The sequence below is a fragment of the Herpailurus yagouaroundi genome, unplaced genomic scaffold (assembly GCF_014898765.1).
Source record: "Herpailurus yagouaroundi ecotype Mexico unplaced genomic scaffold, PumYag 29, whole genome shotgun sequence".
NCBI classification, from domain to species: domain Eukaryota; kingdom Metazoa; phylum Chordata; class Mammalia; order Carnivora; family Felidae; genus Herpailurus; species Herpailurus yagouaroundi.
The window spans coordinates 8,019,655-8,037,472 of NW_024412377.1; the positions used below are offsets into that span (position 1 = coordinate 8,019,655).

At 41.5% G+C, this 17,818-nt stretch overlaps 1 protein-coding gene across 4 annotated transcripts in view; it reads right to left on the reverse strand.

Annotated features, from left to right (window-relative positions):
- CTNND2 (catenin delta 2) overlaps positions 1-17,818 on the reverse strand; it is a 408,918-nt gene that overhangs the window by 49,402 nt on the left and 341,698 nt on the right. For all 4 annotated transcript variants that reach the window (XM_040494066.1, XM_040494055.1, XM_040494045.1 and 1 more), the window contains one exon: positions 840-1,050. In XM_040494066.1, coding sequence (XP_040350000.1) covers positions 840-1,050 — 211 coding nt within the window. The remainder of the gene's footprint in view (positions 1-839; positions 1,051-17,818) is intronic.

Genomic DNA, 17,818 nt, shown 5'->3' on the forward strand with positions numbered 1-17,818 from the left:
ATTGATTACATTGAGGGATTTCTAGGAGGCAAAATTTAATTAAGGTTTGTGAATGTTTCTGTAACATTGACAGCTTGCTGATAGACTGACACCCTGGCTTCTGAAGATATGTTTTGGTTGCATGCAGCAAGATACCATTGATTCTTAAATCAAATGGGGGACATTTCCATTTCCTGGAAGTGCAGCTCGTCAGACACAGAGCCTTATCTTTCTTTATTCCACTAGTGTAGACGTCCTTCCTTACCACCATCCCCTCTGCAGAATTTCTATTCATGCTTTAAGACTTGATTATCACTTCTTGGATGTTAGGGCAGCCTCTTCCTCAGTTTTAGACTGGAAAGGACAGGCACAGTGACTTGTTAAACTAAACTATTTGCCTCAAACGCATGGCTAGCATGGAAGGATGGCAGGTCAGCAATGAGTTCTTGGGCTCCCCACTGTGTGCTCCCTCACCCTCCTTGCATGGCTTCCTCTGTACAGCTGACGAGGGAAAGGGCACAAGCATGTGGATCCATCATGAACACCCGGGCCTGCAACCACAAAGGAACAGCAACCACAAAACACTTTCACATACTCAGGTTAAGCGGGTTGTCTTTCCTAGTGTATGCATGCTGGATTGTCAAATGTATCTCTCCAGTATCATGGCAGTCACCAAGACTACCAGTTAAAATCAGCTTTCACCATGGGTGGGAAGCCTGGAAACCATTTGCTATTTCCCTCCTCTTGAATATCCAATGACATTCAACAATGTTACCCATAACCAATGGATGCTGCGTATACTTAGAACCAATTCTACCAATACCCATTCCACAGTGATATGAAGTTACCGTCTGACTTACTTATCTCCTTTGCTTTTGGAGATGCCAACCAACTTCTCGATGCCGCCCGCATCCCGTAAGGCCTTGGCGTTCTCCATGTTCTTGGTGATCACTTCGTGCAGGGTGCAGCAGACGGCTGTCACCGTGTCATCTGACATGGCCTTGCTCGCTGTGTTGTTGCTGTTGTTCCCACCTGGAAGCCTGTGGACGAGGTCTCGCATGGCATATTTGCCTTTGGGAGAAAAAAGTCAAGGGAAGAATTGAAATGAGGCCAAAATGGAAGACCAGGGGAGAGGCGATGGTAGGAACAGGGGAGAAAAACCGAGAACACAAGAGGCCACATTAATGCATTATTGTCTGTTTCTCATCACTGAAAATTCTCTGTTGGGTCACTGCTCTGTTGGGCATGGGTCACTGAACCCATACAGAGAACAGTTTTTCCCTCACGGTGAGTGCATGGACTTTCTGATGGATGTGGGATAGAATTTCTGGGCAAGTTAGTCCATGACTGTAAGCCTAGGCTTTTTAAACCTGTACAGCAAGAACACTAACGGTACCTATCTCACAAGGCTGTTGCAAAGATTAAATGAGTAAAAGTGTGTAAAGTATGTAAAACACGAGGAGTACTGAGGATGTGGGACTCTGTAGATGTGAGCTGTCAATGGTTCTTGAAGTCAAGAAAACATATGGTATTCGAACATCACATCAAAAATACCTTGATGGGAACTACGTTGGGGCCTGAACTATTTAACAAGTCAGAGTCAAACCACAACATATGGACAGCATGGTCATATACATAACTTCCGAGTTCTGGCCCTTATAAAACAAAGAGAAACACTCAAAGCAAGGGAGAGAGGCTTTACAAATGATGTATAACTAGGTGTCCTTGGAACTCTGGTAACCCAATGATCCACCTGTCTCTCTGATGGGATTTATTGTCTGGTTCTACCATATAACACTTACTAATTTGACACATTCCCCTTTGTGTGAAAAACAAAGAAAAGAAAATCCAACTTTGCTTCCTTAATTTGCTTCATCATTATTAATCTTGCTGCTCTCAATGATAGAGGTACTTATAATGACATCTTTATGGAGTACTTTTAGTTTACAAAGCATTTTAGGCATTACCAATAACCCTGCAAGACATTAATTCATCCCACCTGCAGCTTCCAATTCTGTTCCATTAATTTACTTCTGGAACTAAGTAAATGAGTGCCTGTAGCAAAGTTGGCTGTTCTTAAATTTTTCAGATGGAATTGGCACGTGTCCAAATTAAAATCCCTTCCTTGTCTCCTATCCCCCAATTAGACATATATAGGTAGCTCCCGAAAGCCATTTGAAATACTTTTCCTCCATACATGTCCCTAAAGGATAGCCTCTTCTGCTGTTTAATCCTCCAGTGCGAGGTGCCTGGGGTAAGGAAAGGGAACTCATGGGAGAAGGCAATGGCATCTCCATTCCAGGCATTAATAAATAAAACATAGGCCCATATCATTTTGGTATCTGCTCTTATCCTATGTTTAGGTGGCTTATTTTAGCTTGGGCCAAAAAAAATGCTGATGTCTAAATTACTGAAATAGGAAAATGTCTTCGTTCACTTGATGGTAGCTGAGAAGTATCTGACAAAAATGCTTTGCCTGAAAACCCCCAAGCGTAGCATATTTATTTTCTAAAGACAATATCTAAAATAGTTAGGAGAAGATCCTTTGTGCATGGGCAGTTCTCTGAGCAACTTGCTGTATGTATTTATCATTAAATCACACTCGGCTCTGGCTAAGATTTTCCTTTTGCTGAGCTCAGCATGCCGGGGCTTCATCAGGTCATTAACCCCCAGAGATTATATCGTAAGGCAAATCTGAGTTCCACAGATGTGAGAAGATGGATGAATGGGGGGATGGATTAAAATTTTTCTTCCTAAGGGAAGTGATAGAGGAAGGGAACAGAAAGCTATTTCAATCACTGGGCATACAGGGGCATTCACGCTCCTGACGGAGTATGGAAGACTGTTTGTGACCTTGAACATCACTGAGGTTGAAAGCAAAAATGAAAAGAGAGAGAAGATTCGGCTGCAGCATTTTCCAGTTTTTGTTGTTACTGTCAGTTAAAAAGTTATCTCAGATAAATTTGAAGGTGTGTTTCATTTTGCATGCTTTCCAAATCCAAGAATGAAATACAAGGTGTCCCCATAACATTCAGGTGACACAGGCAACTGCTTCCTCCCAGAGCAGCCTCCTCCGCCTGCCCCACGACGCTGTATAAACACTGTTTTCCATTCCATGGAGAATGATAGGAGTCACCGCCATATATTACCTACCATCACCTGTCAAGGAAACCCATTGGAATGATTTTATTTCTAATATTTCCAATACAGTTCACTGACATTTCACTGGACAATTGGAGATTTTTCATATATCTATTTATTAGTCTATGTGGAGGGATACATTTTAGTCTAAATTTTTGACCATCCAAGTGAAGAAACAAATCAAGTAAAATCATTCCATAGAGGGGAAAACCTCTGGACAAAGTTTGTTAATTCTCTAAAGGGCATACAATTGTTTTAGCCTTCGATTATGCTTCTGAGAAAAGATGTCTTCTCATACTAGAACTTGAATCCTATCATCATGTGAAATTTGCGTAGCAAGAATAGCTGTGTGTGTGTGTGTGTGTGTGTGTGTGTGTGTGTGTGCGTGTGTTCAGAAACTTGGAGGCTAATTGGGTGCGGAAAAGAGAAAACAGGAGCATAGAATAATTACAGCCATAAGTGACCTTGTGTGGCAGGCTAATAACAGAAGTCCAGGGAAGGGAGACTGCACTGGGGTTACCATGGAGGGACTGACATGGAAAGTCAGCATTCAGATTTTGTTCTATGGGTTAGGGGAGCTCCAAGACCAAGTTGATATCTTACAAAGAGAATTCTGGTACCGCAAGAAGGAAGGTTTCAGAATAGAAAGACTGAAGTTTGGAGAAACATGTAGTCTTTCTCTTGACAATAAAACTCTGTTTCTCTGAACTTCTGCTGAAATTCTGAGCATTACAGCACAAGGTGGCTTTTGCCTATAATTATTCAATGTCACATATTTTTTTTGTTCCCTAAGTTTCTAAACATTAGAAAGAGCTAAGAAGACTTTGCTGCTACCAATAAATAAGAGGTACTCCCTCTTCTGCCCCCCAGTCAAGCTTTTGGGTCTCTGAGGTCTGAGGTTTCTTTGGAGGTAAAAGGAGGTAATCCTCAGGTGCCTGGGTGGCTCAGTTGGTTACGCATCCGACTCTTGATTTTGACTCAGGTTCATGAGATGGAGCCCTGCATCAGTAGGATCTGAGCTGACAGCATGGAGTCAGTTTGGGATTCTCTTTCTCTCTCACTTTCTGCGCCCCCCCCCCCAGTTTGTGCTAAACAAACAAACAAACATTAGAAAAAAAGGAGTTCTTGAGATTCTCTCTTTCCCTCTCTCTCTGCCCCTCCCCTGCCTGCACTCTCTCTCCCTCTCTCTAAATCAATAAACATTAGAAAAAAAGGAGTTAACCTTCTTTAGGAACTAATTTTTGTGCCACAGAGGCAATGAGAAAAAGTTGTGAGGCAGGTGAGCCAAACTGCAAGTTTTTCAGTCTAACACCACGAAGGGGATCAGGTCGGTTTTTGTTTTGTCTCAGTTTGGTTTCAGAGACAGAGATGGACAGAGGGAAGGCTCTTCACAGGCTAAGGAGGAGCGTGGCTGGATGCCCAGATGGATGGCATCTCCTTAGGAACCTGGAGGAGGAATACTGGAGGTTCTTCATGGGTCTGGAATGTCAAGGACACCTGGAGACCAGCAGCACCCTTGTGGTGCATTGGAATGCATGTGGGTGCAAAGGAGATCATAAGCAGACAGGTGTCACCTTGGCATTGAGTCTGGCAGGAGGCACGGGAGCTGAGGCCACGGAAAGGCCAGTGGCATCAGCAACCACTGCAGAGAGAGCCACTCCCCCTTTCTCTGGATTTGATTGGCTTAAAAATAACTGAATGGGACGGCACAGACTGAAAGTCACAGAATGATTCATTCATAGAATGATTCAATTAACAGGCAACTGTAATATTTTGGAACAAAAACAAGGACTTGTGACCACAAAAAGGTGGCTGTGGGTCAGGGACAGGACAGCAGCCAGCCATCATGGAGAATCCCAGGATGAAACTGACCGCGAAACACTGGTGGTGGTGGGGGAATGGAGAAAAAAGGGGTCAGAAGTCTCTCGCTGGAACAACGAGGTGGGTCGTGAAAACCAAGTGAATTTAAAACTTTTAATAATAGCGGACAAGTTAGAGTCTATCGTACTTTCTTCGCACAAAGAAAAACACGCAGAATTATTTAACCTGATATGTGATACGGGAGAACAACACAGCAAGGTTCCATCAGGGAGACCCCACTGGTCATCAGGTTCCAAAGACGCCCAGATTTGTGAAAGCCAAGTGGATGCCTTGGCCTGCCTCCGTTTGCAAGAACTGTGCTCCCCAGTAGCCACTGTCGTAGAATCGCATGTGAGAAAAAGAAAAGCACGCTGCTCCCTCAGATTGAAACAAAACAAAACACAACTCTGCCACCACCAACACCACTGCCAATGAACAGATTGCTCCGTTTTGTTCAAGTTCCTGGTAGAGACGCATACATGGGTCGTTTCTTCTAAGTTACCTCGTCTCTGATGAAAATAACACTATTTCTGGTGTGCAATTCTGGTATGAAATGACCAGCGGAGATATCATGAGTGTGTAAGAAATACCCTGGGTTTCCATCGATGACAGACTAACTGTAACCTTGTAACTTTGATACCCTTTCCTCCATGCACCTGTGTGCCTACCTGTGTCTCTGTGTGTTCCCTTTAAACACTGAAGTGTTTAAGATCTGTTGTGGGGTGCCTGCGTGGCTCAGTCCGTTAAGCATCCCACTCCTGATTTTGGCCCAGGTCATGATCTCACAGTTTGTGAGATGGAGCCCTGAGTCAGGTTCTGCGCAGACAGCATGGAGCCTACTTGAGATTCATATTCTCTCTCTCTCTCCTTCTCCTGCTTTTGCTCTCTCTTTCTTTCTCACTCTCTCCTCTCTCTTAAAAAAAAAAAAAAGATTTGTTGAGCTACTTTTCTAAATTCAGAATCTCTAAAAAATTGAAAAATAAAAATATTCCTTTAGAATGCTTCTTTCTGGAATCATCCGTTTAGAGTGTTGGGCCCACAAAGGCGCAGATGGAATTGGGGATCTGAGCAACTATGCTGTCCAAGAAGGGCACTCTTTGCAGAGCAAGTGCAGACGAGGGCTGGTGGAGATTTCGTGACGGCGCCACAGGGCTCCGTTCCTGCTGGCTGCTTCTGCTCCTGGGTTGTCTGTCTGTTTATGATTCTGCTTCTATTTCCATTTCAGGACTAAGTTTATTTGTGGTATTGATCTGTGCACCACTACTCGGTTCCCCATCGGTGACAGCAATATTGAGCAGTGCTTTGTGGTCTAGCCGCTGTAAGGTGCCCGACATCACAGAAGTCACTGGAGTCCCTTCCTACATTGATTATGTATCTCTTTTGATCATTGATAGAGTCCGCTGGATAGCTGGTCTTTGTGATGACTCACATGTCTTTCTAAACTTAAATCTCTCTCAAAGCAATGTTAGAGAAAAGATAATTTTAACAACGGCTGGAATGGAGAGCAGTGCTGGGTCAGGAACATCATGACCCCTTCAACTGAGGCCTTAACACCTCTTTGACTTCTTTGTTTCTGGGGCTGCTAAGCCTGGCCCTATGAGTTTTTGCCAAGATGCTCTAAATTTACTCTTTTCTTTTCCAATTTTTCTCCTTTTTTTTTTTTTTTTTGTGCTGTGGCAGAATACACATATCATAAAATGTAGCATCTTGTCCACTTTTAAGTATACAATTCAGTGATATTAAGTAAGTCTGTATTGGGCAACTATCACCACCATCCATCTCCAGAACTGTTTTCATCTTGCAAAACTGAAGCTCTCTATCATTAAACAATAACACCCTAACATTCTACTTTCTATCGCTATGATTTTGACTACTCTAAGTACCTCATACAAGTGGAAGCATACAGCATATATCTTTTTTAAAAAATATTTTTGAGAGAGAGATAGTGAGAGCACGAGTGGGGCAGAGACACAGAGAGAGGGAGACAGAGGATCTGAAGCAGGCTCCATGCTGTCAGCACAGAGCCCAGTGTGGGGCTCGACCTCACGAACCATGAGATCATGACCTGAGCTGAAGCTGGACGCTTAGCCCACTGAGCCACCCAGATGCCCCTAGTATACATCTTTATGTGACTGACTTATTTCACTTAGCATGGTATCCTTAAGCTTCATCCATATCATAGCATATGTCAACATGCCCTTCCTATTTAAGGCTGAATACTGTTCCATATATGCATATACCACATTTTGCTTCTCCATTCATCTGTTGACGGATACTTGAGTTGCTCCCTCATTTTAACTAGAGTGACCAATGCTGCTGTGAACATGGGTGTACAACTCTTGTTTCACTTTCCATCTGTTTATGTCTTTGTGTTAGGTAGAAGCTAGACCTGAGTGGTGGGAGGAACACCCTGGGGCAGAGTCCCAAGTCCTTGAAGGGGAATGACAGAGACACGAGTTGGAGGCAAGGATGGTGACAAATAAGCTACCCAGTAGAAGTCCTGGGGCACGACATCCTGACCTTGTGGCTTCCAAGACCTTGGGGCTGCCAGACCAAAGAGCCAGAACAGGTGCAGAGCACATGCTCTCCTCTTCCACCTCTGCCCCAGGGTAATCCCTAGACTCATTATAATTAATTTGCATTGTGGGAACAGCCCCAACCAATGGAGGAAGGCTTCCATGACAGCTCCTCTACAAACCTTGTAGGGTCAAAAATTCCCCCTCCCAACCTGTGGAAGGAATCTCCCAAATCACTGGAAACAGTCCCCGTTAGAGACCACCCCACTGTAGGTCACACTCCTCCCAGTCCGGAGAGACCCAGTAACACCCAATCCCAAAACACCCTAGAGGCCATTTCCACCTCATGCCCAGCTCTCCCACCTTGAGAGTGTACTTTCATGTTAATAAACTGGTTGGTGCTAATTTCCTTCTAGCTGTCATTATTCTGAGTGGAGACGCCCATGTAAATCTTGTGGGGACTCCAAGGATTGAGATCTCCATCCACATGACACAGACTCTCTCTCACCCGCAACATTTGGATCTAAAGTGAGTCTCCTTATAGACAGCCTATAGTTGGATCATGTTTTTAAATCCATTCTGCCATTCTGTTTTTTGGCTGGAGAGTGTAATCAATTTATATTTAAAATAATTACTGATAAGGAGGACCTTACTTGTGTTACTTTGCTATTTGTTTTGTATATAGATTATGGCTTTTTTTGTCCCTCATTTCCTGCATTACTGTCTCTTTTGTATTTATTTGATTATTTTTATAGTGAAATGTTTTAATTCCCTTATTTATTTTTGTATATATTCTGTAACTATTTTTGTTGTGGTTACCATGTGGATTACATTTAATACCCTGAAATTATAAAACTCTAAATTTATACCATCTTACTTCGATAACATATAAAAACTTGCTCATATGTAGTTCTACCCCCACCCTTTTCAGTGATGGACATCACAAAATTCCACCTTTGTATATCGTATGTCCAAAAAACATAAAATAATTGTATTGGGGGGGGTGCTTGGGTGGCTCAGTTGGTTAAGTGTCTGACTCTTGATTCCGGTTCAGGTCATGATCTCATGGTTTGTGGAATTGAGCCTCACATCAGGCTCTGTGCTGACAGTGTGGAGCCTGCTTAGGATTTTCTCTCTCCCTTTCTCTCTGCCCCTCACCTGCTTGTGTGCACACTCTCTCCCTCTCTCTCAAATAAATAAATATTTACAAAACAGTTTTAAAAAATAAAAAAAATGAATGTTTTTCTTAATGCATCAATCTCTTAAATCACGTAGAAAACATGAAAAACAGGAGTTACAAACTGTCATTATAATAGTACTAGCTTTTATAATTACCCCCTGTATTTAACTTTACTAAGATCTGTATTTCTTCATATGGCTTTGAGTCACTTTATTCCAAATTTCAGGATTACCTTTCCTTGTAGGAAAGTTCTAGTGATAAACTCCCTCAGCTTTTATTTACCTGGGAATGTCTTTCTTCTTCACTTTTGAAATATAGGATTCTTGATTGATAGGTTTTTTTTCAGCACTTTGAAAATATAGCCCATTACCTTCTGACCTCCAAAGAATCTGATGAGAAATCTGCTTATAATCTTAATGGGGATCTTTTTTTTTTTTTTTATGTGATGAGTCACTTCTCTTTTGCTAATTTCAAGATACTCTCTGTCCTAGTCTTTGGATAATTCGATTATGTGTGTCTGTATGGGTCCCTTTGGTTTATCTTACTTAGAGCTGGTTGAGCTTCTTGGATGTTTATATTCACATCTTTCATCAAATTTGAGAAGCATTCAGGCATTATTTCTTCAAATAATCTCTCTGACGCTTTCTCTTTCTCTTCTCCTTCTGAGACTTCCACAATGTGTATGTTGCCCTGCAACATTTTCACTTTTCTTCATTTTTTTTTCTTTCCATCCCTAGAATTTGATGATTTCAGCTGTCCTGTCTTCAAGTTCACGGATTCTTCCGCTTACTCAGAGCTACCTCTGAATCCCTCTAGTGAAGTTTTCATTTCAGGTATTGTAATTTTCAGCTCTAGAATTCCTTTCTTAAATTTCCTTTCAGATTTTCTATCTCTTTAATAATATTTCAATTTTATCCCTACATCATTTGCTTGGCTTTCTCCACATCAGTTTTTAGTTCTTTGAGCATCTTTAACATAGTTGCTTTAAAGTCTTTGTCTAGTAGGTCTGCCATCTGGTCTTTTTCAGGGATAGGTTTGTCGGCTTATTTTTTTCCTTTGAGCGAGCCATACTTTCTTTATATGCCTTATGGGTTTGTGTGTGTGTGTGTGTGTGTGTGTGTGTGTGTGTACATGTGTACAAGTAGACACTGGAATCTTATTGTGGGGAATAAGCACAGGAATTCCCTGAGCTTGCAACGATGGAGGTTAACAAGGCATAAAGAAATAGAAAGCCACAGGACGTATGCATCAAAGATTCGGTAAAACAAGATTAGGTAAACAGGGCAAAGGCCCCCAGTATAGGACAAAGGCATAGGAATAGGAAATCTCAGGATGGAAACATCCAAAATGAGGTAAACAAGATTAGGTATTCAGGGTGGAAATGTCCCCCAACTTAGTACAATAGCAGAAAGCTGCTTTCACAGGACGGAAGGACCAAAATAGGTAAACATGTAAACAGGGCTATAGACTGCAGCAAGGCAAAGTTGCCCAAAGCGCAGCTAATTAGCAAAAGAAGAGTGCCTTGTTGACCCTGAGGTAGCATGCTCTGTCTTTCTTTTCCCCTAGGCAGTTTAGGTAAACAGAGGTGGCACCTCGTTCCTGGTGTCAGGATTTTGTTTTGCATTGACCCAAACCCCAAACATCGCATATCTTCAATAACCCCTTTTCCCCTCATTCCCATGAATTAGTGTTCACAGTTTCACTGTCTCTTTGTGCACGCCTATCATGCTTGCAAGCCTTCTGATCCTAATAAAAATGGAGCAAGGACCCTGACTTGGGGCTCTTATCTCCTCCTGGACATTAGCCTCTCTCACATTTCAATCCTGCATCTGTTCTCTTGCTGGATAAGACAGAACTTCAGACCCAGAGTCTATGACACCTTATGTAACCCTGGAAATTAGATTCTTCCCCTTCCCCAAGTTTGCTGTTTTTTTAGTTTTTGTTTTTGTTTTGATTGTTATAGGCGTCCAGAGGATCAGCCTGAGGTATAAACCTGAAAGTCCTCTCAGGTCTTTTCTGAATTTGTGCCTTTCTCCAGGAATGTGGGGGGCTGTTAATTTCCTCTGCATATGCATTTGCTTATGAATCTCCTAGTCCTTAAAGTCTTGCTCCCAAAAGGGAAGAAAAATGAATTGAAGGGGAAGGGAGGGTTCCAACACTTGAAATCCCCTGGAAGTCACCTTGGCCAGAGGGGAAGGGGCTTGCAACAGTGTGAGGTGTGCAAAAATGGCTGCCTGTCTCTATGTCAGCACTTCCATTATCAGAAGGAGCAGTGATCAGATTGTAGATCCCTTATACTTGGAGGGCAGAGTCCTCAATGCCCATCCTGGTTCCCACCAGCTGCACACAAGTTGCTCAGGAACACATACATAGCTGCCTGCCAAGGGGTTTGGGGTGAGGGATATGTACTTGATACTGTGCTAAGAGCTGACATTGACTGAAATTAATATCACTATTTACCCTCCAAGTTTCCCTTGCAAGTTTCCAGCTTTCATTAGACTTCAGAGTTCCAAAATACATCAGATAGATTCTGCCAATGTGGGTAGCCAGATTCCTGGTGCTTCCTACTCTGCCACTTTGCCAGAATCCTCTCTCCACTCTGAAGTTACTTTTGATCGGTGGTTGAAGATATGAAAGTGAGGTGCTGATTTTAACGTGATTGTGTGTCTGTAGGTAAACGTGAAAAGAGCCTTTGCCCCCTTTGCCAAAGAGTGAGTGCTAGCCTTTTACAATGCTCTGTCAATAGCCATAACTCTTTATATAATGTGACCAGGACCTTTTCTTTCTTCTTGGGGAATGACTGGCCCTCATGTATCATAAAATCTGTCACTGTATACATTATAAGGGTATCTATAAAAAGTTTATTATAAAAGAGGAGAAAACATATGCCAAAAAAATCTGTATTATAAAACTGGCTTCTGTGGCTTACAGGCCAAAGAGGTGAAGCATTCAAGATGGTATTTCTTGGCTATTGAAAACGTTTGAATTCTTGTTCACATGGGAAAGTTCTGAATCAAGCTGCAGTTATTTCTTTTCTTTACACACTAAAGACTTATATTCGTATCTTCTGTCCCCTGAGAACCCTTTTTGAAATTGTCTTCCCCAAGTCTACACCCCATCGTCAAATTAATAAAACTTTAAACAATGTCTTTTACATCTAAAATCATCTTAGGGTTCCCGGACTGTTGCTGGGTAATATCAAGGAATTTTCTTCCTGATTTTATAAAATAAAGATGCTGGAAATAATGAGGGATATTTGCACTTTTGCAGGCTTTTATTTGGTTTAATACCAGTGTGGGAGATGTACTTTCATCAGGCTTCCAAGACAAAAATACCTAGCAGATAAAAACCAGAGAAACTTGACCTCCACTTAATCATGACAAGTAGTATTATTCTGCCTCAGCACTTATGAACCTTCCACTTTGGTTAAAGCAGGATTCCTTTTGTGTTAAAGAATGGCACAGGGATGGTCAACAAGTTTTTAAAAGAAAGGTTCAATTTCTAGGTTTCAAAGATCCTAACGTCATCTTTATGGGATAAACAATGAGGTTCTGGAGGTTTTCAGTGCCCTCCCTGTCCACAATGTATACTGACTTTCATGCTAGTCCCTAACACCTTATAAAGCTAAAATTGTCTCAATTTTATTATTATTGGTTGTGATGAGTAATCACAGCCATTCAGCCCTATCATCAACGGGTGGGTTCTGGTTTTCTCTCATGCTTGCCCAAAGACCCCTGCAGGAGCCACAGGTCTGTAATTGGGTCAGTTGGAAGAAACATCAAAATAGCCTGATTAAAGGGCTCCAATACATCCTCTTAACACTTGATAAAATAGAAACTAGGCTCTTGGCTACAGGTGCCCCTGCAGAAGTGATATCGTCAACCAAATGAACATCTCTCAGACTGCTAAGAGATTCAGTCAGGCTTTCCGGAACTCATTCACTTTGAAAGACTGCTAACTAACCCAAGATCAAGAGAACAAGGATTAATTACTTAGACTAAGTGAAACAAATTTAATTGTCATTAATGTTCTACTTTGAATTGGGCATGTTAGAAGCTTCCTTATTTCTACTTCTTCTGTCTTTATAAACGCTTGATTTCACAGGTTATGCTTCTAAAAACTTGATAAAACAATCTTTAAATGGGATTTTGTTGTAATTAATCATTCAGAATTCGGAAAAAATATACTAAAAATTTCTTAAAATAGGTAAGATAATAAATTACCAGGGAGAGTTACTAATAATTCTGTAAATATAACGACATGTTGATGGGTCTTGTCTACACAAGTTAAAACAGTAGTTAAATAATATAAAAAATTGCCTTGACCAATTTATTTACTTTCTTTGACCCTAGGTTTTCATGGAGAGAACTGGAATCTCTCTTTCTTTCTAGTAGAGCATAACTGAAAAAATCAAATCTGTATCCATAGATGTCACAATTAAGGGAAATATAATATAATTAGGCATGACAAGCCCATTAAAAGACAAGCACTTTTCATTGGTGGAATTAATGCCTACAACCTCCTCCCAGGCTTGGCTACTGCTGTATGACCCAAGGAGCCCTGCCCTCAGGCAGCATGGCCAGGGCACTGAAAAGTTACAGCTCAGAGAGATACAGGGGGAGATGGTGAAGACTGGCAGAGGTTGACTCTGAGAGTTCTGGGTTACTGGTCCCTGTAGATGAGCTGAAAGGAAATGCAATATTTCTGCTGAATAACGTGGCCAAAATTACAAACCCAGGAGCTATATACCAACAAAACAAAAGTTAACTTTCAAGATTTATTATCATATAGGTCTAGCTTTGATAACCATACAAAGAAGTCTTTGTGAATGAATCCACGCTGCTTGCTATACCTACATCTGTGTACTGGTCAGATAAAGTAAACCATCAAAGTGATGGATGGTCACAAATAACAAAACTGCTAAGCTGACATCTTCATCATAGGAGCGGAACTTCTGCATCAAGAGGGGCTGTGAAGGAGCACCGGTACCACGTTCCGTCTCCGTCATGACCATGTGCATATCACGAGCTTATCACAGAGAAGAATCAGGAAAACAAGACAAAACCAGAAAATCAACCCAGGGAAACAAATCAAAAAAAGAAAACGTAATATGGGATGGTCCTTCTAATCCTAGTACCCCAAAATGAATGTTTGGATCATTTGTTAGCCTTTGCTGACTTCCCGGATCAACCTTCTCTCTGACATTCACAGTACCGACCTGCGACAGATGCCATGATTATCTCATGAGAACACCACTGTCCAGCATGAAGTGATCAACCAATAAGCTTACAAACCATGGTAAGATTGTACTTTTTAATTTTGTTATTATTACTATTTTTATTTTATAGATACAGAGAGAGTGGAGAAGAAGGGTCGGGGGGTGGGGAGAGCATGAGAGAGAGAGAGAGAGAGAGAGAGAGAGAGAGAGAGAGAGAGAGAATCTTAAGCAGGCTCCATGCTCAACATGAAGCCTGAGGTGGGGCTTGATCCCACAACCCTGAGATCATGACCTTAGCCAAAATCAAGAGTCAGATGCTCAATGGACGGAGCCACCCAGGCATCCCTGTACTTCTGTATTTTAAATGTGGAAGGCTGGTTCTTATGAAGTCTGGATGCCTTGCAACATTTCATGAGTAAAAATTCCCTTCTCTTGATGCTTCTGTCTCTACATTTCCCTTTCACAGACTGGAAAATAGTTGTGGCAACACCAGCCCTCTGATCTAATCATGCCAGTCCCTTTTTCCCAGAATGAGACCTGTTCATCTCCACATCTAATCCTTCGCTCCTGCTGGGTTCGAATAAATATTTAAATGAGATGCATTGATTTTTCCAAAAAATGAACCTTCTTTTATGGATCTGCTGGTTGCTTTAATTGATTAAAGATTTATCCAAAGAGAGAGAGAGAGAGAGAGAGAGAGAGAGAGAGAGAGAGAGAAAGACACACACACACACACAGAGAAAGGCATAGTAGAATGGGATAAGCTGGAGCCAAGGTATCAGTGGTTGCTGTGGGCAAAAGTTGAGACAAATTCTGGAAGAAACCCAAAAATTCCTTATGCTTTTTGTCTCAAAACTATGATTTTAGAAAACAAGTGCAGCCTTATAACACATATAAGGACCTATTTCACATGCCAGGATTGATAAGCAATTGGTCTGCAAAAATGATTCAAACAAGAACTCAGCCCTCTGAATGGAAATAATATTAAACAATGCAGAATTTTATAGGTTTCTAGTGGATGGTGCACAGTTCTCTCAAGAATTATTACCGCCAAATAAATAACCCCTTCCACCTGTTTAGAAGACAAAAGGAATTGTACCTTTTAGCACCTTGAGCTCTTATCCAGAGGATTTCACTGTGTTAGATTTTGAAAATGTCATACTTGTTGATAGGTAAGGTAATGAGTAGAAATACGGACAAGGAGGTGGCTAAGATAAGCATATTTAATTTGTATAAGAATTGCTCTAAAAATAAAAATGGCAGTTAATTAAAAAATGGCAGGAAGCTTGCTGAAGCACCTTTTGAACTGGAAATAAGATGATTTTGGGGAAATACTGAAAATGAGTCAAGCAACTGATATGACACATTATAACAGGTTTTAAATAATTTGATTAAATATTTAGCACGATAGCCAAAAAAATTGTGCTAATTCATTGTCTAATTTTAGCAGAAAGGAGGTAAAGGTGAAAACTTAAACTCACTGACTCTAGCCTCAGGGGAGAAACCTAGGAAGGCTCTTTATTTTTAGGTCAAGATTGTTATCCAGCAAAGACCTAAGAACTCTCCCAGGATGAAAATTTCAGCAGACAATAGCATGAGACACGATGAGATTGGCATTTTCATAAGCTAAGTTGGTTTTCAGGAAGAGAACCTGAAGGTAGTCCTCTGACCTGACATTGGCGCTTTGGGATAACAGTAACACAATGATTAATGTAAATAATGGTGAATTACAACACTGCAGTCCCTTGTATTGCCTTCTCAAATCCATCTACCCCTCTGCCAAAATAAAAATTAGTCTCAACAAAGGTCACAAAGACAGGGAACAAGCTACAGGTTTTCTTCATATGCCACTACTCATCGATTACATTATAGAGTAGCTTAACTTTTTCAAGAAAAGTCACATCTATTGTTTCAATTTCTACTTAGCATTTCCGTGGGGGCATAAGAACAGCAGGTGCAATTCACAACGACAAACGAAGCCCAGAGAGATTAGATGATGTGTGTCAGGTCGCAGAGCTAACTGTCTCTTGGCTTTGGTCCCTTTCTGTGAGTCTCCCAGCTCGAAGCTCCCCTCTCCGACCACCCCTCCTCTCTCTTGCCTCTGAGCTCTTTCCAAGGTATAATCTTCCTTTCTAAAAAGGTTTTTTGAGTACAGATTACACACAAACTACATTAGTTTCAGGTGCCCAACATAGAGACTCGTCAGCTCTATATGTTGTTCATGCATGCTACACAGGTAAAATCACAGGTGTAATTTCACCTCCTGTGTGACACCTGCCATGTAATTCATCTATCCGATCAGTCGTTCTACAGTCACAGCGTAGGAGCTGTGTCTCGTTAGCTTAAACATGTCACAGACGTTCCCAATGGTAATGCACACTGAGGACAGGGTGACATCTAATAACGTGTTTGCTGATAAATCAATAAACAATTTACACGGGCTCTTTGACTACGCAACGTAAGAAGACGCAACAACAGTGCTTGGCTGAGAACTGGGCTCACACCCACCCTGCGGCTTTCCCTCCTCTATGACAGATCCCAGGAATACCAGTGCTTTAGCATGCTGTGTTCTAGAAAAGGTTTCTCTGTAGCCTAAGTGTGGGAAATGCTGCGCCTGACCCTCAGAAATTTGCCATGCATAGTAGCAAAGGAAGGGCCCCGTCAGTCCTTCAGTGAGACAAAATGAAACCACTTGGTGAACTTCGTTTAATCTAGACTTTCCCAGATATCTGAATATTGTATCCGAATAAGGAAATCTTGTTGTGCATGCCACCCATTCCTGTCCCAAAGAACTGGGATTGGGAGGGACTCACCCTGGGTGGCCCTGCTGAATGAGGGCAGCCACGTTCCTGTTCCTGTTTCTATGCCTGCGTATCACCGAGGACTCACAGATCTTCAGCACCAAAGAAATCCTAATTTCATAACAGCTCGACGCGATGTCGATAAAATCACAACGAAAAGAATTGCTCTAACTCTACAAAAGACATGGCCAGAGACAACGGACAGCAGTGTATTTTAAGTATGGGCTGACAGGAGTGCCTCTCCCAGAGTGTACCTCATTCCTAAATGCGACAGTCTTGTTCTGATTTCATACACCCCTTACCCTCATACTTGGTTCACAGCAGACTTCCTAAATCAGAGACATAAATGTCACAGAAGGAGGATATAAATTCTTTGGCTATGATTCCCTTTCTTTGTTGACCAATGAGCTGCTTACGGAAGAGCAATTCCTAGTATAGGTTCTCGGAGGAAGTTCATTGATTGAAATTCACTTAATTTGGTTTCCCAAGTTGCTTTCCTTCCTAGTACAGAACAGCCAAGCCACGTACTGATTTCCACTAGGCAATTCTAGTTCTAATTTAAATTACTGAACTGAGCTTTGGATGCGAATGGATCTTATTTGGCTTTGGGTGATGGGTTCCTCAGGGTCTGACTTTGCTTACATAAAACCTGGCTATGGGTCATCTACCTTCATAGCTGAAATAAACCTCAGATGACAGGTAACTCAAGGCAGCTTGGGGCTGTCCGGATCATCAATCAGTCTGTCCCTCTAACGCACCTCATGGGCCCTAAATTATATGCCAGGGCCTGAACTTATCCAAATCTTATAAAATTCCTGCCTCCCTTATGCTTAGGAGACAATCTCCTTCACTAGGACACAAGAAGATTCAGAGCAGTCCCTACTAACAAAAGTAAGAACATTTTTTTACAATACTTTTTCTTTAAAAAAAAAAACAAAAAACTTCTCATCACTTTGAGATGGATTTTTAATAGTGTTACTTTATAAAACTTGATGTCTACGTCAGAGCATGTCTTTTACTTTCTGCCTGTGGATTTTGTTTTTCAGAGTAAACAAACGTGGCATGTTTTGTATTTTTATAGTACACAGAATTCCAATTTCAAAAGAAAGAACACCAGAACCCA